The sequence below is a fragment of the Myiozetetes cayanensis genome, unplaced genomic scaffold, assembly GCF_022539395.1.
Source record: "Myiozetetes cayanensis isolate MyiCay16 unplaced genomic scaffold, myiCay2020 scf12, whole genome shotgun sequence".
Lineage (NCBI taxonomy): Eukaryota > Metazoa > Chordata > Aves > Passeriformes > Tyrannidae > Myiozetetes > Myiozetetes cayanensis.
This window is the reverse complement of record NW_026086826.1, coordinates 29,066,794-29,089,514: the sequence shown is the minus strand read 5'-3', so window position 1 is coordinate 29,089,514 and position 22,721 is coordinate 29,066,794. Positions and strand designations below refer to the sequence as shown.

Genomic DNA, 22,721 nt, shown 5'->3' with positions numbered 1-22,721 from the left:
ACTGACACACTGTAGAATTACTGTCTAATCTATCACATCTTTTAAAACCACACACGTAACACCGAAACAATTTTTGTTGTTACTAAATGATGGGATAAATTTCTTATACTCCTAGAATAGAATATAAACCACTTTCAGCTTCTGCAAATAGAACAAGCTGAACTGATTTATTCATTGAGCAAAGTTGTATATAGTATATCACATTCTCCTTCTAAAAATTGCATATGTTTTATTAGAGTGGGGGCTTAGGGGGTTTTGTGGGCTTTTTGTTGTTTTGCATATTTTGTTTTGTTTTGCTTGATTATGTGGAAGGACTTACTTGGAAAATTTATAATTATATGCAAGACAAATAGTTATTTAAAATTATTTGGACATCTTACTCACACAGCCATAACTTTCTTTCATGTTCTGATGCCTTAATTTTGGAGGCAAAGGAGTTAAGCCCTAAGACATGACTGGTAAACTGAAACAACCAAGGGGGAGATGAGGGGCCTCAGTGAAAAGGACACAGGAAAGAAGCTCTGCACATTTATATTATTAATCATCTCTTGTTGTCCTCTTGTGCCCATTTAAAGCTCAAAGTTTCTTCCCTGCTGAGAGAAAGATGCAAGACAAAATTTCACGTGGTCAGAACTAATTCTGGCCAATTCTCTCATGTCCTGCTCGTGCTCAGTCATTGCACCTCTCTCCTGCTCTTGGTGTTCTCTTGTGCTCATCCCTGTGCTTCCTAAATGTTCTTAGAGCAGGCTCTGCAGCTGGGATGGGATCCCAAAGGGCTTCAAGGACACTTTGTTCTCCTTCTTTCCCCACCGAAGAATCGCGGTTTGATACGTACACACCTGGCTTTGTTTTACTCCTCTTCTTCTTCTCTCTTCCCTTTCACGTCAGCTGAGAAAGGGCAGAAAGGCTTTTCCTAAAAGAAAAAAGCTCTTGTGACGTGTTTGAAAGCTGGCCACGCTCTGGATTAGCCCCTTTTTGGGGGGGCACTGTTTTCAGAGCAAAGCTGTCTCTGCCTCTCGGGTGGTTTTAAGCTCTTTTTCTATTTTCTGTGTGTTGGAGATCACAGGCAGACATTTAGTGCAGATGTGTCCAGAGGGAAGACACTCCAGCATCACCTGGTGCTGCTACCATTGTCATTCCTGGTGTTTCTCTTTCAAATATGCACACGTTGGACTAAAAGGTTCCATAAAATAGAGGGATGTGGAACTATGCTGACAAGACACACTGAGATTTTTAGGTGCTGCCCCACCCCGAGCGTGCCCCTGTTCCCCAGGGTGCCTGTGCTGGCACAACAGCTCCCACCCTGTCACTGCCTGCCTAAGAAACAACTGCTGGATTGCAAAAGGCTGCTCCTTCCCCACATCCCACGGTCCTTGGGCTGCCCCAGGTTTAGATGGGGCTCAGCACAGCAGCGAGGGGGGAGCTGATCCCTTTTCCTCCTGGGTGCTCTGCAGTGTTTTGTTCTGTCCCTGGAATATGGGCTGTGTTTCCAAACAACAGACCTTTTGGCAGCTGTAGCACTCTCCTTGCTGTCTCCATCCTCCCTCCTGCACAAGCTGTTCACTCAGCCTGAGGAAAACTGACTCTTTTTTTTAGCTTTTGTGTCTTTGCTGACTTGGAAGTGTCTGCTGGGTAAGCACTTTGCCAAGACACACAGTCAGCACATGCACACCTTTGGAAACAAAGGCTCTCCCTCAAATTTGGGGAAGAAACACCCTGAAATGCAACTTTCTCCACCTTCAGGAACTGGAATTTGAACACATTGGGTTCCTGCCTGTATATTTTTTAGTGAGAAATGAGAGAAATGAAAGTTTATTCATCTTTACCGTGTTTTTAATTATGATTCAATTCAGCCGCTGTGCCCTGAACTTTGTCACCCAGATGTTTAGATCAGTCTGGGAAACCTAATTCTGATTAGGATAAAGTGATAAGGTGCCCTGTCCTTATTGCAGTCTCTTCCCACAATCAAGCTTCCAGACACTAATTTGGCTCCCAGACTTTAGACATGATCTGAATTGCATTTGCTTGGAAAATGGTGTTAGAAAAGTTTTGGATGAGATAAACCTTCACTTCAGCAGGGTGGTGAGAGTGTTATGATTAATAACTACCAGGCTCTGATGTCCAGCACACAGGAAATATGTAGAGCACACAGAAAATATCTCCCATTTTCCAGAGGGAACACAGTTCTTTCTTCTCCACCATTGGGTGCACAGCTTAGTACAAAACTTCCTCATGGATCAAGTCACTGAGTGCTTTGGCTGCTCTTTTTTTTTTTTTTTCTTTTTTTAATAACAAACACCCCCTGAAGTTTCTTTTTGAGAACATAGAAAGATTTCAGTTGGAAAAAAGAATGTCAGAAGGGAAATGTTATTGACTCCTGTTTGTACTTGAGAACCAGATAAAACCGTGACTTTTATTTCTTCTCACTATTCCCTTGGGGTTTTTCTCCTGTTGGATTTATCTTTATGGAATCCAGTTCTGGGAGAAGAGAAACTCTCCCTGCTCCATGATCCTGCAGCTTCCAAAATCCAACCCATCTAGGAAAGCAAAAATAGCCTTTGAGGAACTATTTGAGGAAGGAGCACGAAAGAAGGGGGGAAAACCCCTCAGCCCATTTCCTGGGACAATTAACATTTTTCCTCAGTGAAGGGAAAACACAACAAATGCCCCACGTTTCTACTGGAACTTTTACTTTCCATAAGCAGAAGAGGATTTTTTTTTTCTTTTTCTTTTTGTACATTTTATGACATCAGAGTTTTTCCTTTATTCAAAAACACTACGTGAGGTACTGAGTGGTAAAATCCAACCATCTCATTTTAGAAGTGATCACAGTTGCCAAAGGCAGAGAAAAAGAAAGACTTGGAGATGAAAATAGGAATATTGGGAATCTTGACTGGGAAGGCCTTGCCAATGCAAGAGCAGGCCAAAATTTGGAAACATAGGTGAGGGGCTGAGATACATAATTTATCAGCCAAAGAAAGCTGTAAGTAGAAAAGAAAAAGAAATTCATCTAAAGACTGATTGCCAAAAAAAAATTAAAATTGCTGGGTTTGGTTCTGGGGAATTCCTAGTGTAGAAGGTCTGAGGAACTGTCTGAAGGCGTGGTGGTGGAATAGTCATCCTTCTAAATAATTGGTGAAGTCAGGAGAGACAGGAATCACTAAAGAACAGAAGTTTTCCCCTGGCAGTGGCCTTCTGAAACGTTTCTGCCTCTGTATTTTCATTTGCTTACATTCACTTCTGAAGCACTGCCTTTCCTGCACTGCTGTGGAACAGCCAGAAGTGAGCAGTGTACCTTAAATTCAGATTAGGCTACAGCTCAAATTAAATTGTCATATAACCAATTGAAAGGAATAAGACTGAATTTAATTGAAATTAATTTATGTCTAGATGAATTAAAATTGCGTGTGAACTAAATATGGGGGTTTTTTCTCTCTGTGCTTGCTCACAAAATGGTAGTTTCATATGTGATTCTTTCCCATTTTAAAAATACAAATTGACTTTTAAGTTTATGACAGAGATTCAGACTGAATGTAAGGAGGTGCTATTAAAACACTTTATATATTTTATAAATATAAATGTTTATAAAACATTTATATTCCCTTCACTTTTCCCTGTATTTACTAACAAGGACTTCTGAGAGCCCAGCCATTTGTTCTGTTCTCTTGCAAGAGGTAAAAAAAAGCTTCTTGGGAGTCCCAAGTTCTGTCTTAGATGTTTTGGGTTTTTTTTACTGCTGGGATGTGTAAAATAGTAAAGAACCTGATTTTGCCCCACAGACATGCACACTGAATTAACGTCATTAATTTAAAATTACATTTATTTCCACTTTTATCTTTATCAGCCTGATCTAGATTTTGATGGTTGTCACGTATCTGCAAGTTTTATTTGTTAAAAGTGAAAAATGTTTGACTTTCCTGCAGTTCCTGTTAAAATGTGGAGTCACTCTCTTGCCTTTACCTCCCCTTCCTGGGTTCAACCCACACAAAAGTGTACCAGTGTTACAACTTTTGTGTAAGAAAGAAGAATCCCACAGCGTTTCTTTGTAATAACTTTTCAGCTACAAAATTTTATTGGTATCCTTCTATGTTCCCTCTAGAGGATGTAATGCACAAAAGCATTGCCACGGAACATATAAAATTACAAATGAAATTTATTGTAAAAAGTAGAATGTCTCCTAGACCGGTGTCAGTATTTATTTCATTCATAAACCAAAACTGCAGGTATAATATATTCATTGTCAGCAAGTTCATGTGTGTAAATTGCCATCCAACAGTATTGACTGATATAAGACAGATATTGAAAAGACAATTTAAATGTACTCTTCCAAACATAAACTGCTCCACAAAAGCACTGTAAAAACTCCCTCAAGGTTTTTCGTGTTGTGCTTCACATTTATGGTTAACTACATAATTTGGTTGTGTCGTAATCCACTGTGTTTGGCAATTTGGCATTAAAGGCCTGCAGGGCAGACTGGATCCTCACCACCTCGCTGGTCGACAGTTTGAGTCTGTGACGGAGCAAGCACGAGAAGAGGTCCAGGCGGCGCTGGCCGGGCGGGGAGAGTTTATTTACACGGTCCCGGATCTCCAACAGCTGCAGAAGCGCCGAGTCCTGGGAGCCCTGAGTGTAGGGGTAGTCCAGCTGCAAGATCAAGTCCCGGATGGCCTCCGGGTCGAAGTGCATGCTGTAGCCAAACACTTGGATGTTGTTGATCTTCATGTAGCCCAGGTTTCTGGAGGGGTCGATGAATTCCAGGGGTTCGTAGTAGACGCTCTCGTTGCCGTTGGGGCCGCTCGACTTTATCCGGCTCCTCAGGTAGATGTGCACGGTTTCGAAAAACGTCTTCCACTTGTTGCCCAGAGTCAGCGTCCAGTTATAGCACTGCAGGGGTAAGTCCAGCTTAGTCCGCTCCCAGTCTGGGAAATTGTTCTCATTCACAGGCATAAACCAGCTCTCAGAGTGGCTGCCTCCGAAGGGGTTGACGTAAACAGCGAGGACGGGCTCCAGGGTGCTGTTTTTAGTCAGGCAAATCTGCAGGGAGAGGCCCAGTATCATGTGGACCAGGCTGGACTTGTACTTGTTGCTCTTCAGGGTGAGGAGCATCCTCTTGCGCCACGAGGGGTCGAACCAGCTGTTGAGGCGCATGTCGTTGCTGATGAAGATGGCGTGGACCTCGATCCGCCTGTCCGTCTTCTGCAGCAGGTACCTCATCTCCAGGTCCTGCAGGTCGGTCTCGAAGCCGATGTAGTGCTCGGTGGAGTCGGCCACCTCGGGCTTGCACAGCCCCTGGCTCAGCATGTAGCCGGCGTTGCAGCTCCCGCAGCGCGTGCGGTTGTCGGGGGCGCAGCTCAGGCAGGCGGGGCCGTCCCCCACCGTGCAGGGCAGGAAGCCGTGGCAGGCCACCTGGTCATTGGGGCACGTGCACGTGTGGGTCTCCTCGGAGAAGCTCCCCAGGAGCCCGTTCTCGTTGCAGTAGAGGAAGGACTGGATGCGGTTGAGCCAGTAGTTGGACGACCTGCGGCAGGAAAAGAACTCGTTTAGCACGGAGAGAGAGAGAGCCCCGAGCACGACAAACACAGCTCTGCTGCAGTTGATCAGAAAGAGAAAAATAAAGATGTTTTTAGTATCAGATTAGGGCCCTATAGTCAGACGACAGCATCTGCTGTCACGTAAATACATGGGTAAATTGCCCCTTAAAAGTGCAAAATCACAAAGGGAAAGTTTCCCTCCACAAACTCCCAGGCACGACAGAGGCACTGGGTTGGTGTGTTCTCTCTCTCTGTACCCCTGTCAAGGAGGACTGACAAAGAGCCATTTTTCTGTAATTGTCCTCAGATTAACTTCTTGAAATTCTACACAGCTGGGATGATTTTTTCCCCATTCCATCTGGGACACAAGGTGCTTTGTCTGTATCAAAGTGCCTAGGACTGTCCCTCCATTTTATTATGAAGATTTTTTTTTGGGTACTGGCTGGAGCTGCACCGATTCACTGACTCTGAGACAAAATGCTTTCTTGGAACAGCAAATAGGACCCTGCACCCCTCCAAAATAGATTCAGCCTTAATTCTTCTGATGACTTCCAGCACTACGGTGTCTCTGCAGGAAGCCAAGAACGAACATGCTGTGTTTATTTTGCATCTTTGGAGACAAAATTAAAAGATCACTTTCATGTTCTTCCTGGCATCTCATTTTGGTTTCACCGGAAGCAACAGTTAATGTCCCACAACCCACTGGGAAGACAGACTGACACCAACAGTTCAGGCTGATGAGACACAGTCACTAGAAGAAAGACAATGGGAACAGCAGAGTTACATGGAAATAGTCAGAAAAATTATCTTCTTTCTTTGCATTTTTCAGTTCTTATTATTGCCAGCAACGCACACTTGCAAAGAACTTGTTTTGTCTGCTGCAGTCAGATCTATTGTTGCCACATGAATGATGATGGTTGTACAGTTTCTTGACCCTTTTCATTGCATTGTTTCAGAGAGAAAAGGCAAGAGCCTCATTTACTGCTGACTTACTTTTTAAGTCACATCTGAATTTGTCTCTGAATATTTTTTTTTTTGTTCTTTTTTCCTAACTTTCAAATCAATGACAACACTAAAAATCTATGGCATCTCAAAGTCAGATTCTCTAGTAATTCTCTAGAAACATGAAAAGGAAGTTCAATAAAATTACATCAATTTACAGTCTGGTGACTTTTTTATTGTTTGTTTGGGGTTTTTTTTTACCTTTTTGTGGTTGGGAAGCCTGAGTTTTATATGCATATAGTCACTAGGTGTCTTCTAGAAGGATAAGTAAATATATTAACACCCAGGACTGGAGTGCCTTACCCCCTTTCCTCTTTGTGTTTATCTGAAAGTCAGCATTAAGCAAAAGGATTTTGGTGAGTTTATCCCTTCATTTCCTGATTAAAAATCACAATTCTACCAGAAAGGTCAATGTGGCGATAAAAAAGTTATTCCAAAACTGAGCAGACTCGAAGCTCGTGCTCTCCCAGGTGGGATGAGCTCTCCAGCCAGTCCCACACGGTTATGGCCCCATGGTGCCTCACAGCAACCAAAACAGAGAAGGTTCTTGCCCTAAGGAGGGAAAAACTAACCTTTTAAAAGTCTCCCATTACAGCTTCTCCCTAACTCTTTCTGGCCCTCTGTGCTTATTAAAGAATTGGTGCCAAGTCCCAAAAGCTGCTGGATGCGAGGTGGAAAACTCTGCTTTATTTACTTGCCTGTAAACCCTCAGTTATGCCATTTGCTTCAGAATGGCCTCCATAAACTTGTTACCTTCTGATTTATGACACTGGACAGATAACTGGGCAGAGTGCAAGACTATTTCATTTGCATTTTAATCTCCGAGTTTCCTGCCTGTGTTGTTGCACCCAGGTGGTGCCACGAGACTCCTCTATCTCCTGTCACAGTCCCGTGCTTTCAGCTGGAAAGCTTGCAGGTTGAAGGAAGCCTGCCATATAACCTCAGCTTGACACAGGCATGATAACATAAATCTTAATTCTATTAAGAATATTCAAATTTTTTATTTTTTTTTACCATGAAAAAACTTTTAAAAATGTATTTTTTCCGACCAAGCAGTTGCAGGCTTGATCCAAAACATGTGTTTCCTCACTGTGACTTTAAATGTAAGAGCAGAGCAGGATGGTCACCCTATATAATAGCTCTAGCAAGTATTTAATCATGATATGACACTTTTACCTCCTTCTCTGCCTCACTAAGTGCTTAACATCTGCTGTACATCAGCTGGCTCAGTAGCAGATGATGAGCACTCAGCGAGGCAGATGCTAAGTGAAAAAATGAAGACAATTTAACAAGAAGTGGATAGGCAGTAAAATACCCATCACCTATTTTCCCTTCCTTTGGAGGCCAAGTCTGATATAAATCCGTAAGGCAGCAACATCAACACCAAGTGCACTCACAGGCATCTCTAAAACGTCCTACTCTTGATCTTGTGGGTTTACCTCCTGGGAAGGACAAATTAGGCTCCAAGTACTTTGTTTCTCTGCTGTGGTTCAAAACAAGAGCAGTAATTGCTACTGAATTTGATAATGATCTTTATGTGAATGTAGCCTTCTTCTAGGAATCAGGGGAAAACTACCAACTGTACAGTAAACAGAAGACCAGTGAGAGATTATAGAATCCCAGAATGGTTTGGGTTGGAAGGGACCTTAAAGATCATCCAGTGCCACCACTGCCATGGGCAGGGACACCTTCCACCAGCCCAGGTTGCTCCAAGCCCCGTCCAACCTGGCCTTGGACACTTCCAGGGATCCAGGGGCAGCCACAGCTTCTCTGGGCACCCTGTGCCAGGGCCTGCCCACCCTCACAGCCAACAATTCATTCCTAATATCTAAAACTTCCTAATATCTCATATCTAAACCATTTTCCCCCTTGTCCTGTCACTCCAGCCCCTTGTAAATAGTCTCTCTCCATCTTTCCTGTAAGTTCCCTTCAGGTCCTGGAAGGTCACCCTGAATCCTCTTCTCCAGGCTGAACATTCCCAGTTCTCCCAGCCTTTCCTCCCAGCAGAGCTGCTCCATCCTCTGCTCATCTTGGAGCCTCCTCTGGACTCTCTGCAGCAGCTCCAGGCCCTTGCTGTGCTTTTAACAAATATCAAGTGATTGCATCTCGTTGGACATTTTTGTCCCCCTTAAACCATCAAAGCCACAGCCTGAAATGCAACACAGAAGGCGATAAAAAGGCTGATATTGGGTCAAAAAAAGAGCCATTTTCTACATGTTGATCTGCATAGAATTAAAATTAGTAGAGATAAAATAGTGAGGAAGCAAAGTGCTGCCTTGGGAGGCTGGGCAGATTTATTTTGGAATATGTACAATGACACATACTATACATCAGCTATAAATCCTACCCTGAAGCACTGACAACTCTTATTGCGAAGAAATAACCTGTTATTTCTGATATGCTCTTTATCTAGTTAACCTCATTCTGATGAGCTGATCCCTTCCTTGGTATTACTTGTTTTTATAGGCCATAATATTAAAGGGTGGAAAGAAAATCTCCCCAAGCAGAACAGCTTCCCTAATACCTTGCAATTTTTATTTAAGGGAGAATTACTTAAAAAAAAAAACAAACCAAACAAAACAAAACAAACTAAACAAAAAAAAGAAAAACAACATACAAACAAACAAACAAACAAACCAAAACAAACTAAACCCAAACTCTTAAACATTTCAGTCCCCTTGAAATTCCTCCTTAGTAAAACTAACAGGCTGCTACTGGAAGGAATCCAATTAAGGACCTTGTCATGCACAAAAAATTTCTAAAAGTTAACATTAATAACCAAAAGTGGATTGGAGCAGACAAGATTTCCTTGTAGAAGAAAAAAAAAGATCTGTTAGAGAATACACTCTTCTGACAAATGACATACAACATTTCAGAGCCTACAACAGCACGTGTTTAAGACATATTTAGCCTTTCCAACATAATTATTTGAAGAATCTTTGATTATAGGCACAGTGGGATGCCAAAGGCTCTGCAGGAAATCTATCATGAACAAAGGTTCTAGTATTTTTTATATATATAAATATATATATATATATATATGTATATAGGTACAAGCACACACTCTGCCCTAATACCCTGGGCACTCCCTGAAAGGTTTATCTGTCCCTTCCAGAAAGTCCAGACACTTTCACCTGGGGAAAATATAAAAACAAAGCTACAAAAATCCCCTTAAAAAAAAAAACAAACAAACAAGTTCTCCCAGACTCAGGGGCTGTAACTGAACCAAGGGAACAAAGGTCCTGATTTGCATTAAGGGAATGATGATGATTATTAATTAATGGAAAGGAACGATAAAGTGAGAGAAAACTGAATCTTTTTTTCCTGGGGAAAGAGAAATGAGAGCAAAGAGCTCGATTCTTTTACCACCTGGTACAGAATTCTACATCTGTAGTTCAGTATTTCTGCACTTTCAGAAAGTGAAGTTCAGAAAGGACGGTTGAACTGGAAGGTTGTGATTCCATCTGTTTTTCTCAACACTCCACAAATGATATTGCACTTTCAATTGTGTTTTTAATAAAAGCACCAACAGACAAAAGCCCGAAGTCACGATCCATATGGAAAAAGCCAATCTGCCACGAGAGTCTTTGCCTTGAAGAGTTTCCAACCTAAGTGCAAACCAGAAGACAGAAATGGAAATAGGCTGCAGGATGTGCTCACAGAGGTTTTGGAGCTGTGGGATGAGGAGGACTGGAGGAGGGAACTGCAGAGCCACCAGCGAAAGTACAAGCCTGGAGCTTTAATATTCCCTCTGTCCTGCAGAGGGTTCCCTACTGTGCACAGTGAATAGCCCTAAATAACAAGGAATAGCCACAAAAATAGCTCTCATCCCCTCAGGCAAACACACCACCCACGGTGCCTCCTGTTCCTCCAACATGCAATCCATGTCCATGGGCCTGGGAGGCACCTTGCACATGGATTGTGATGGATGAGGTGACTCAGCATTCCTATCAAAGGAGCATTTACAGGGCAGGCAGGTTTTGGGGGGATCTCTTTCAGCCTGCCTTGCATGGCACTTGGATTTCCCCTCATCCCTGGCACTGCTGGTGCTGCTGAGGGCCAGCAAAGGTAACTGGTTTGTCACCGGGAAGGAAAACACAAACACTCCCACCTGGACGGGGGATTAATTTACCTCTGCCCCACAAACAGTCTGTGCTGGCAAATGGGTTGAGGAGCCCAAATCCACACACAATCCAGTGTTTTCCACCAGGCTGAGACAGTCAGAATTCACGTTACAACACAGCTAAACAACAGAGTTAAATCCTGCCCAAACGTTTCTCATCTCTTTAATTTTGAAGTTAACTCTTAACAGCCAAACACCCATCCACCAAAACCCAAACTGTCTTGGGTATAAGGAGAGCAAATTAACTTTGGCTTTGTGTCTGGTTGGAGTTTTACCATCAGGGCTGCTTATTGCAATATAGTTCTGTCAAACATTGCCATCAGCTGAATGCTTATTGCTCCCTTAATCTATTTAATTTACCTCACCATGGACTTGCTCCAAAAAAATGATGGCATTGGTAGAAAATACCCCTTTAACTTGAGAGCATTCATGATCAATCACTTACCTAATATCAACCTGTAGCCCTGTGAGAAACCACAGAAGTTGCAGCTATAGGATGTAATTTTAAAAGTAATTTTAAGAGCATCATCTGTCCTGTAACCAGTAGTATATTGCCAGTGATCCTTATTTACTCAGATATAACTCGACTGAATTCTTTTAATACTCTACAGCAGTTTCCACTGGCTGTTTCCAGTTTCTATGGGAACATATTCAATTATTATTTTGTCTCACAGGACTGAATTGCTGCACAGACACCCTGTCCACATGTGGGTACTTGAATTCCAGATGAAATATCTGCACCCTCAGCTCCAGAAAGAAATGTTTGTTGGGTACTCCAAGACCATTTTGTTTCCCAGCATGAAATGATGGAGCTTGGGGAAGAAACCCATGGTATAATCCTCAGTGCCTCCTGTAAATCCTGCAGGTTGAGGACAGAAAGAATTTCCCAGCTTCTAGTTGAAGATGATATCAGGGTAAAAGTAACTGTTATAAAGAGAGGAGGACAGGGTTGGTATTGGAGAATCACCTTGCCAAGGGGGTCATTGCTTTCCCACGTCCTGATCTGCAATTTGATTGATCCTTTCTGCTTCAAATGTTCTGCTGAGGTTGAGCATGGGTGTTGAGGAGGTTGTTTTATAGACCTCTTACATTTTCAGCTGTTTAATATAGTTCATATTTTTTGGTCTTTTACATTGTGAGCCATGAAAAACACAACCATGTTTTTAGCCAGCCTGTGTTCAGCCAGCGCTGCTCAGCATGTAAAACATAAACCCATCAGAGGGAGTTCAAAAGCAACACCTCTAGTGCCAGGACAAACTCCCACCCTCAAACCCAGCTGCTTTTCCTTCAGGAAATCCTGGAGTCAAGGGTAGTTCTCATGTGCAGGAACAGAAGGCACAAAGCAGGAGAGTGGCTGAATTCTGACAGGAGTTGATTCCCACGTCCTTTGCTAAAGCAATCACAATTTGGAATCAGGGAATTTCAGGTTAGGAATCAGGTGCAGAACCACTGGACTTCGGATGGGAATGGACACAAGGTGAAGACCTAAAGCACAAAAGCATTTTTGCATCAAAAAGAAAATAACCTCTCTCAACTCTCTACTGCTCTGCAGGAAAATTACTCTCTTTGTAATACTGGAAAGCATTTTTTTATTTTCTCCTTAGCTAATTTTAATTTCTATTTGTTTGTTTGAGTTTTTATATTTATTTCTTTACTTTTGTTTATGTACAATCCCTTTGGAGCACAGAGTGACAATAACTTATACAAACAAAGTGCTAATTATGAACACCTTGTACATAACAGTGACCAGGTTTTCCTCTAAATATCACCGGGAGATTTATTGCTAATACATAAAAGATGGTCTACACACTTTTTTTCTAGGGAAACCTGGCAAATATGGAGGAAAATATGCCACTTTGCATTGTGCTGAGAGACAACCTATTCAAGCTCTAGACTCAGAGCAATTGTGGAGTAGCTTCCTTTATTTGGGAGGGGGGTGGAAGCAGCGCGTTGTCCTCACATCACACAGAAGGGGATGGATAAAAAACGACTTTTTCTTCTTTTGCCAGTGACTGGTTCAGACATTGGACACAGCTACAGTCCTTTCCCTCCTAGAGCAGAGACATCCCTCAGAAATGATTGATGGATGAGACTTTCTGCCCCCAAAGGACACTCTGCCAAGGACAGAGAGACCCAAAGCTCCTTCTCAGGGTCATACGAGGTCACATCACAGTGAACTCAGAACTACCAACCCTGAAACAGCAACAACAAAACCAAAGAGAGGAGAAACCACGCAAAGTTTGGAAGTGCAAACATTTGGGGTGGCCCCTAAAACTGGGCTATCCCTGTATTGTTGCATCGTACTGGGAGTCATCTTTTATTTGTTTGTCTTTCCCTGCAGCCAGTTCACTGGCACTGAAAGTGGTTCATGAATTTCTCCATCTGAGAGAGGATTTGAGGCCCTTCCAGCCTGTGCTGACCAGGCTGAGCAGATCAGTCACCCGTGGGGTGAGTTCTCAGAGCCTCTGAGCGGCAGTGACCGAGCTCAGCCGTACCAAGCAGCAGCTCCTCTCTGCAGGCTCCACTGCAAGGTGAGTGATTTGTGGAGAGGCTGTTCCAGACACTGCTCATGATTCTCCTGCTTTGCCACCAGAGCTGTGGAGTCTCTGAGCAGTGAATCTAATTTAGTGCATGAGCAGCACTCGTGTTCAGCATGACAATAATTTGCAAATACTCTTTTAGACACTACATTTTCAGGCTCAGGGAGCCCTCTCCAATTAAAAACAGATTGTCCTTAATAGAATCTATAAATGTGAACTAGAAGATCTGTCCTATTTTCCTTTGCAACTTTCTTTTTTTCTTTGTAATAAGTTTACCCCAACTATTTTCAGCTTTATTGTCCTGATAAGGCAGCAAATTCCATTTCCTGCCATCTGCCACTAAATTTGCAATTTTCCACCAGATCACTAGGTATATATAAGGGATTCGTTTGTGTTTGGTACTTTAGAGAACTTACTATAGATAGGCAAAGTGATTCTTCCATTTGTGACTTGGCAAAGCCTCCCCTGATGGTTTGATTTACAAATATTAGAGAAGATGACTAAGATTCTGCTCCTACCTCGTGAGGGACTTTGCTGGTTTCCCAATTTCATTTGTTTCTTCAAACTTACAGTTTGGGGTGGGGTTTTTTTTGGAGATGTGATGATTTTTAAAACTTGGGTTGTTTTTTTTATTCAAGTGATCTTTTGCATTCCCTATTAACTGTTTGTATCTGTTTTGGATGGATCATTCCTTTCAATATCCAAGAATCTGTAGATACATGAGGAATTTTGCTGTAGCACTGACACAGTCACTCTGTACCCACGTGAAGGTACATTTGCTCTTGCTCTTCACCTTTACTCTTAAATCTCCACATAATTGCTTGTCAAACACTGTTTCTGCCAACAAGTTTTGCAAGTGTCCAGGTGGTAACTACCAAATTTACCAAAGGGTCAGAATTGTCAAGATCAGTGAGTTCCTTCATGTTTTATCAAAATAAGAAGATAGTCCATAGGATGGAGAACTTATTAAGTTGCAGGCTAAGCCCAAATATCCCATAAACTCAAGGGAATTCAACGAGAGGCCAATTTATAGGGAAACAGGACTTGTTTCAGCACTTACAGAACTACTTCTTGTTTGAATAGCTTTTTATTTTCTTTTTGCCACAACTTCTTAAAAAATCACAAAGGTTCCTGAAAAAAAAACCCAACTCAACTATTATTGTGATCTATGTTTTTAAAGCATAAGGAATAAGAACATATAGTTTTAACTATAGATCTCAATTTGTTAATATGCATTTACATCATTTATCACTCCAGTGTCAAGGTTTGTATATCTGCACTATTTCTTCTTGTTGTCAGGAAAAACTGTATATCACCAATTATTATTCCTCTCCTTCTGACCTGCTAAATATTTCTTATTAAACTTAAGTTTCTCCTTAAGCAGGGTCCATCCTTTTAAGAATTTTAGGAGCACAGAAGTGACACTGCAATAATATATGGAAAACAACAGCAGTTTTCAGTGTTTAGCTTTAGTTCAGTACACCCTCACTCCCTAGGAAAGGTGTGCAATTCCATATGCCTACAAACAAACAGCTGAAAAAAGGAGATTTTCCATAGAAAATCAGGGGTTTTAAAAGACATTTAACATTTTCTCTTATTCATTCACTGAAAGTCCAAGACAAATTAATAATTAGTACAGGAAAGTCATATCTGAGCCCATGACTGTGGTTGGTTTGGTCCTTAACATTCACAAATGTGGATTTAATGAGTACTATTCTTTTATTAAAAATAAGTTTTTTAAAAAACCTGAAGTCCTGCTCATATATTTTGTGTAAAGAAACTTTAGACATTTTTAAATTGCCCATTGTTAATATTCTTTGTACCTCTATATGTTTGATATCTGTCAGGCTGAGAGTGAGTTGTTGTGCAATTGCTGCTGCACAATCAGCCTGATTCAATTTAGCTATGGATACACATAAAATTATTGAAATTAAAGTATTAATATTTTATTATTGGTAATCTTATACTGTCTCACAAATAACAGTAAAAAGGAATGGCAAAGAACTTAAGCAATGGGAAATTTCTCTTCTTTTGACTCAACTGGTCATAAACAACAGAATCTTTGAAAAAATACAGTGAATCAAGGACAAATTGATTTTCCTTATGCCATGATATCAGTGGGTGCCTCCCAGCTGATCCCAACAGCCCAGCAAGTGAACTTCCTTTGGGAATGGGTTTTCACAGGACACGTGGCAGCAATTCCAACTCCAGACAAAGTTTCAGCAGGGTTTGGAGGGCTGTAAATTTTTGTCTTGTAATTAGTGGGCAAGGAAAACCAAACACCCTTTTTATGCAGAGTCATTCACAGCTCTGTTAATGCATTTCACCTCTATATCTGTATAACTTCTGTTTCTGTGACCTCTCTTTACACCTCTTCCAATGTTTTTATGACGACCCCAGTGTTCCCTAAACAACCTTCCAGGTGTTTATATTCACCCCTGAGGGGTGAATTCCACAGAGGAAGGCTGAGTTTTTCCTCACTGTATTTCCTCCTGTGAGATCGTGGGAGCTGTTACAGCTCCAGTCATCATGTAACTATTCACAAGTGCTATGCTACAATAATCTACTTTTATGGGAGTTTGGAAGATGAATATAAAATAACATAATCCCCAGCTGTGCCGTTATGTGCAAAGCCATCCCATTAATCACACTCAGTTTTACTTCACAGCTTGAAAGTATGCAAAGCGGTGCTGCCATTCAGGTGGCTCAGTGCTGGCAGTTGCACACCTTAACTGCATTTTAAAAGCTATCTTCTCAAGAAATTAAGCACTCAATCTTTCCCCCTTCCTCCAGTGGAAATGTTAATTCAGCACCTTCTGATGTCAACAAGAGACACGGAACAGCCTGGAATTCGGGAGAGCAAATGAAACCCGAGCAGTGTGCCAGCTTCCAGACCTGAACATACAGTGTTAACCACTGTAAAGGAAATTAAAAAACACACCACCAACAAACACAGATCAATTATTTGGTTTCTTTGCAGATTATCTGAACTGATTTAGGATCTGTACTTTCCCATGAGGGCACTGAGCAAGAAGAAAACCAGTGTGGGGAGAAAAGACTGGATTACCTGGGGTTTAAAAGAATGAATCTGTGCTAGACTGATATTGTCAATAAAGAAATGAATCTTATCAGTATCTGTGGGACCTCGCAGACATAAGAGTAGAAACAAGTAGATATTTTAACTGCTCACTTCTTTCCTGGAGCTGAAAACATTATGGGATGTTGGGTTTGAATTGTTCAACTGAGCTCAGATCTAAAAGAGGAACGTGGATTAAATTAGGTATTAAAAATAAATCCTTCCCTGTGAGGGTGGGCAGGCCCTGGCACAGGGTGCCCAGAGAAGCTGTGGCTGCCCCTGGATCCCTGGGAGTGTCCCAGGCCAGGTTGGACGGGGCTTGGAGCAGCCTGTGCTGGTGGGAGGTGTCCCTGCCCAGGGCAGGGGGTGGGAATGGATGGGCTTGAAGGTCCCTTCCAACCCAAACCGTTCTGGGATTCCAAAACACAGCCTTTTCTTCTAAAGTATGGAAAGTTCTCTGACTCAGAGGGATCAATCTGTGATATACCTGCTAAAACAAAGCTTCTCAGGGTGTAAAAGCAGAAACCACACCAGGGCAGTTACAAAATTCCTGGGATGGATTTAGGAAATCATTTTCTTTTTGTGGGCTTTTTTTTTTTTTTTTAAGAGTCAAACTTCTGTGAATTTTAACTTGTGTGCTCAAGAAGTTTTTACTTGACAATTTTAAAGGAAAATTGTTCAATTTTGTTGAAGAGAGAGTGCTGCAAATGCTCTCCTCAATTTTAGTCATTAAATTCCAGTAAACATGTGAATATGATTTTGTGTCTGCAGAGCTTCATCTTTTTATACCTATGATTAGGGCAGTTGATTTGCAAACACTGCAAGGAATTTCTGGTTGTGTTTACTATGAAGGGTAGACATTTAAAGCAGGAATTGCATAAAAATGTTGAGAATTTCCCAGCCATGGGATAACAGTTCCACTTCCCTATCACCATCATACACGGGGTATCGAGGATGTGGTGAATGCTCTTGCAAACTTCAAAGGTGAAATGGATTAAAAGAGAGGTGGTTTTGGTTTTTTTTTTGTAAATTAGATTCGAAAGCTTGTGTGAGACGTGTGATCCCACAGACTGTGAGACTTGCAGTGTCATGGATTTCACAACTGCATGGCACCATTCATCTGAATTTGTCTATGGAGCTCTATAACCAGATGACTGTCTGCCATTCAGAAAAAAAATAAAGAAGAAAAATAAAAAAGAAGGAACAGGCTCTGGAGTCATCATTTGCCAAGATTCACAGGTGCCTCCTGCAGAAACCCTCTTTTCAAAGCTTCCCTCCTCAGTGGCAGGACAGTAACCTCTATTCAGCACAGGGAAATTCTGCCTTTCATCGACAGAGGGTCTATTTTTGTCTTTGAAGTCAATCCAACCCAAAGCTGCAGCAACACTTGGAAGCCCAGATGCAGTTATTCTGTGCAGACTTCCTTTAAATATTCGTGGCTGCAAACTTGTTCCTCTGCTTCTGTCCTTCAAAGCTGAGCATTGTGGCCTCTCTGAACTCTTGCTCGCCTCTTAATCCATGAGTAAAATGTTTGCTGTCCCACAGTCGATGTGATACCCAAATGTGGATGCACTGAGAGTTGGCATATGCAGCAGATGGCCAGCAGAAGAAATCAAAAAAAAAATCACTTAATGCTGAACAACCTCATACCAGTGCAAGACTTCATTAAACCGTGGGCTGGACTCAGCAAGATAAAACTGCTGCTCGAGTGTTCCGTGGTGCACCGAGGGCTGAACTGATGGAACAGAAAGACTCCTGCTGGCTGGGGATTTGCTGCCCTGGGCTGTGCCCAGAGCTGGCTGAAATGTGCCCGCTGCACAGTGCCCTGCCCACCCACCCTGGGCATGTTTGCCACCTGCCTGGTTCACATCCACACCCCCCCAGCCCTCGCTCCGGGCTGAGCCAGCGGATCCTGCACTGCCCGAGCACCTCCACAGATGGGGAGCCATCAGCTCACATCACAGCAATCATCACTCACTGGGCCTGGCTTCTTCCAAAATTAAGGCAGCTTTGTTCAAAAACCTGTGGAATGACACAGGCACAGTTTCAAGGGCAGGGTGCCTTTGGGTTCCTCTGAGGTCACTGAAAGAGCTGGTCAGGATTTCCTCTCAACCAACAATGAGCAGTTACTTTAATTTGGAAGAGTAAAAAGAAAAAAAAACAAAGCCACCACAACAAACTAATAAATGTTTCAGATAAACCCCCTTATTTTAGATTCTATTGAAAATATCACTGTTTAAAATAAGGAAGGGGAGTCTTTGGAAATATAATGAACAGAGTTTGTGCAATGTTGAGAGAGATTCCCAATTGCTTTTCAGAAGGAAATGCATTTCAAAAAGTGAATTTCATTCCAAATTTCTTTTTTTGAAAAGAGACTTGTACATCAACTTCAATTAATGCAGCAAATCCTGATGTTGGCTGTACTTTTATGTAACAGGAGAGGTTTGAAGGTATCCTGAAGTTATTCCTGTCCTATGGGAATCTGAATACCCTATGTAAGAATCTGAATGCCCAAAAAACCAGATAGGAAAATTAAAAAAAAAAATTAAAGTAGAAACTTTGGGTTTGTGTTATAACAAAAACCTGGAGAAAATAAATTTTGGGGTACATATGGCAGCAACTTCACAATGGGGGAAAAAAGCTTTCTTTTCTGTAGAGGTCGTAATTACATCTGTAATTTCTTGAGTTTTAAACAAACAATTGATTATTGCAAAGCAAGCAAAGAGAAGGTGATTTTGGGTGGACTTCAGATAAGGTTTTTTTGTTTGGTTCGAGTCATCTTCTTACTTTAATATCTTGACAATTGAGAGAAGTCAGTCATTAAAGGTAATAAAATATAACTATATTAGAAAATTAGCAAGTGTCACCTTTTGTCTGGAGTGCCAATAAATTTTATTACTTCTGCTCCTTGCAGTATAGAAGTCCTTTATTTTATACTTATCATCATCCATTGTTTCAGAGATGGGTTTCTAGAACGCTGATAATATTCTGACCAGGCTAAATTCCTTACAAATTAATTGGAATTAATTCCTTCTGCAGCTGTGCTGTATCATCTGCTACTTAAGGGGTTTTTTTTAATGATCTGTGGCCGTCCATTTTAAACTACTGTATTGATTGTATCTCATCAACGTGTCTCAGAGTCCAAAAAAGGGGTAAGCAGATGATAAACTCTGAATCAGCCACATGGGGCAGATCCCATGGGACCCCTGGATTTCTGTGATTTCTGTGATTCCCTCATGTGAATTCTGACACCTCCTGTGGGAAAAAAAACCCTTGTTGCCATTCCCTCAGTGAGGTGTGGGTTGAAGCCAAGGCACTCTGATGTCCCAGACACTGATTTTCTCTCTGTCATTGGGGGCTGTGCAGTTGTAGAGTATGGGGATAACTGTTTAATTCCAAAGTCCTGGTCAGGATGTGAATGTGGAGGAATGTGTTTTCATTTTCAAACGTTGCTTGAAGGCCCTGATCTTCACCTGTTGGTTCAATAAAGCTTCATTTGCATTCTCTCAGCCTGAAGCTTTCCTGTTTCCTGCCTAAAAAAAAAAAAAGACTTGACAACTGAAATTCTTTAAAGGATGTTACTGATAACATGGTGTTTCATGTTAATTTTCTGTGGTATATTTATGGCTCTTCTTCTCCAAAGGAATAAAAACATTGAGAAATGTCTGGGGGAAATTTGCTACAATAACAATTTATGGAGCGTCCCAAGGATCTTTTTTTTTTTCCTTTCCAGGTCTATATAAACATATGATCAAAGTTTACACATCAATATGATAATGAGTTTTTAGATACTGCAAACACCCATCACAGTTAATGACTGCACCGAAAATTAACATTTCTGAGGGACAACTTGTTTGCTCAGTCTGAAAGGAAAGGATCCTCTTGCAAGTACAAGCAACTTGGCCCACCCAAAGAAGGACAGCAGAAAATACTCTTGACATTTTTCTAACTCTAATATTCAAAGAATCAGAGTATTGTAAAGACCCCTCTGATCATCAAGCCCAACTGCCACAGAGATATGACCCGGATTACGATCTGAGAATCCGTTTCTTATTAAATACTTGGAATGTCTCTTCAGACATGAAAATATCCGTTGTTTGTAGTCACGTTGGAAGGGGTTTGGAGCAACCTGGGCTAGTAGGAGGTGTCCTACAGTCCAGCTCTTGCCAGGCCTGTGATTCTGTGCTGGGCTGAGGGACTTGGGGGGCTCCACAGAGGATTCCTGACGCTGGAGACGAAAGCCCATTCTTTCTGAGTTCATACACGTCTTATTTATCAGCTCAGAGACAAGAAAAGATACACCCCTGGGGTGCATTTTATAACCTGGCTGTTCAAACACGCTGGTGAAACCTGGAAGGAGCTCCAGCTTCCCGGGTGTGCTAACAGCCTGAAGCTCCGAGACCCCTCCGGCGTCCCTGCCCGACCTCCAGCCGCGTCCGTGGTGTCCGCGGTCGCAGCGCTCGGAGGTGGTGCTGTGTCTGGGGAGGCTCGTGGCCACCCTGCCACGTGCCACGACTGCACAGACAGATGGTCATCAGCCCAGGAGCAAACAGAAGCTGCCAAGGCCAGAAACGCGTGCCAGGATCCATCCCCGCGTCAAGTAATTATTTTAAAGAGCGGACTCGCCAGCCTCGTGAGTCACCACAGCGCTGGCTCTGCTGCTGTCTCTGCAAATGATTCATGGGCATGGGTGATTAAGATATCTTTAAATTTGGCCTGAGGGAAAGTCCTTTGCAGCACTTCGGTCACGGGGAAAGCCAAAAGGCTAAAAGCAAGATCTTCAGCACTGTGCATCTACACTGGGGATTAAATGTGCTGAATGTTTCATAGCTGAAATTCTGGGGCAGCTTTTTCTTAATCCAGGTTTTTTTGGTTTTTTTTTTTTTTTTTTTTTGGTAATGCTACATAGCTATAAAATAAAATATTATTTTAAGCTCCTTCAGTTTAACTTTCTACAGATTTTCAGACTCCAGTACAAAATTTGTCTTGGGAAAATAAAAGTAATAATAATAATAATAAAAAAAAAAACACAACAAAATCAAAATCAAAAACAACAACAACAACAAAACAAACAGTTTAGACATTTGAGTTGAAACACCCTTGTGTTGTGGAAGGAACAGAGACAATGAACAAGGACAGATGCCAAGAGCAGCTGCCCCATGTACTCCCAGCTCCTAAACCACGTGTGAAAACACACACATGCACAAGAGTTTATCTTCACTTCTCACTCTTACCAGACCTGTTATTTGCAGGGCCCTGGGTCGTATTTTCATGTGTGTCACGTTAGTTTTAAACAACTCTAATCCCCAATCCAATTAAAGGCATCACCTCAAAGCAGATCATTTGATTTCCTCTGAGAACAGATGCTGACTTATTATTCGGGTTAGTAAAGCAACCACTGCCAAACTGACCTTCATTTTATCTCACACATTTCATCTTATCACCCCCTTTTCTGTGGCACACGACTTTCAGACGTGCACCTGGGGTGGCAGATCCAAGTCAGATTTCCACAGGAGGGGCATTCCTTTACACTGAAACTTGGAAATCCATTTTTAACTCCCAAATGAAGTACCTTAATTGGATCATTATTATTATTATTATTATTATTATTATTATTTCTCTGTTCTCCCCTGGAATGATTTTTGTTTGGAAACATCTCGATGATCCTTTGTACTCCATTCAAAGATGTTCAAAAATCCGACAAAATATTGGGGTTTTTAGCACCTCTTGTTCAGAAGAGTCATCTACATCAGAAGAGCTTTTGCTGCCTTACACTGCCTTTCCATAACAACTTTCATCCAGACTCACTGCTCACTCTCATTCCAGCAGCCTGTTAAGTGATGGATAATTACATTTTTTTCTCTTACATCCAATGCCACGAATGTGCTTTGAGAAGAAAACTCTGTGCATGATGATGCACTGTGAAACTTTCACATCTTGAACCCTGGTGGAAGGTTTTATTCCTTTACTAATTTTGTGCCAGTGAATCAATTATACTCACAGCAGAGCAATCTACAGTAGCTGATAACCAGCTCTGGGATGTAAGGAACTAATCCTGTGTCACATCCTGAGGGAATGGGATTAATCTGCACTGTCCTTTTTATTTTTCATGTATTTTGTTCCGAAACATTCTGGAGGAAAAAGGTTTCAAGGCCTCAGCGTCCTGATGGACTGTGTTACAGATGCTGCAAAAAAAGTCACCCATTTTAAATGTTTTTCTGCACATGGACTGAAGGGAAGATTAAGATACAAGTCCCTTCTCTGAAGAGTTTTTAGAGCATTCAGGCCCTGTTGCACTTCTAGGGCACGTGGAATTTTTGCTCTGTGAAATTCAAACTGAGGAGAAAAATGAGAAAATGCAACTTCATGGCTCTTCCTCCTGTCACAGCTGCCTGTGGTGCGTTCTGTGGGAAATTCCAAAATAAAAATCTGGTTTTAAAAAGCAGAAT

The 22,721-nt window shown here is 41.8% G+C and overlaps 1 protein-coding gene across 2 annotated transcripts in view; it reads right to left on the bottom strand.

Moving 5' to 3' along the window:
- Positions 1–4,049: 4,049 nt before the first annotated feature.
- Positions 4,050–22,721, bottom strand: part of BRINP3 (BMP/retinoic acid inducible neural specific 3) — a 155,458-nt gene continuing 136,786 nt past the window's right edge. For both annotated transcript variants that reach the window (XM_050307247.1, XM_050307248.1), the window contains exon 8: positions 4,050–5,518. In XM_050307247.1, coding sequence (XP_050163204.1) covers positions 4,402–5,518 — 1,117 coding nt within the window. In that variant the 3' untranslated portion in view covers positions 4,050–4,401. The remainder of the gene's footprint in view (positions 5,519–22,721) is intronic.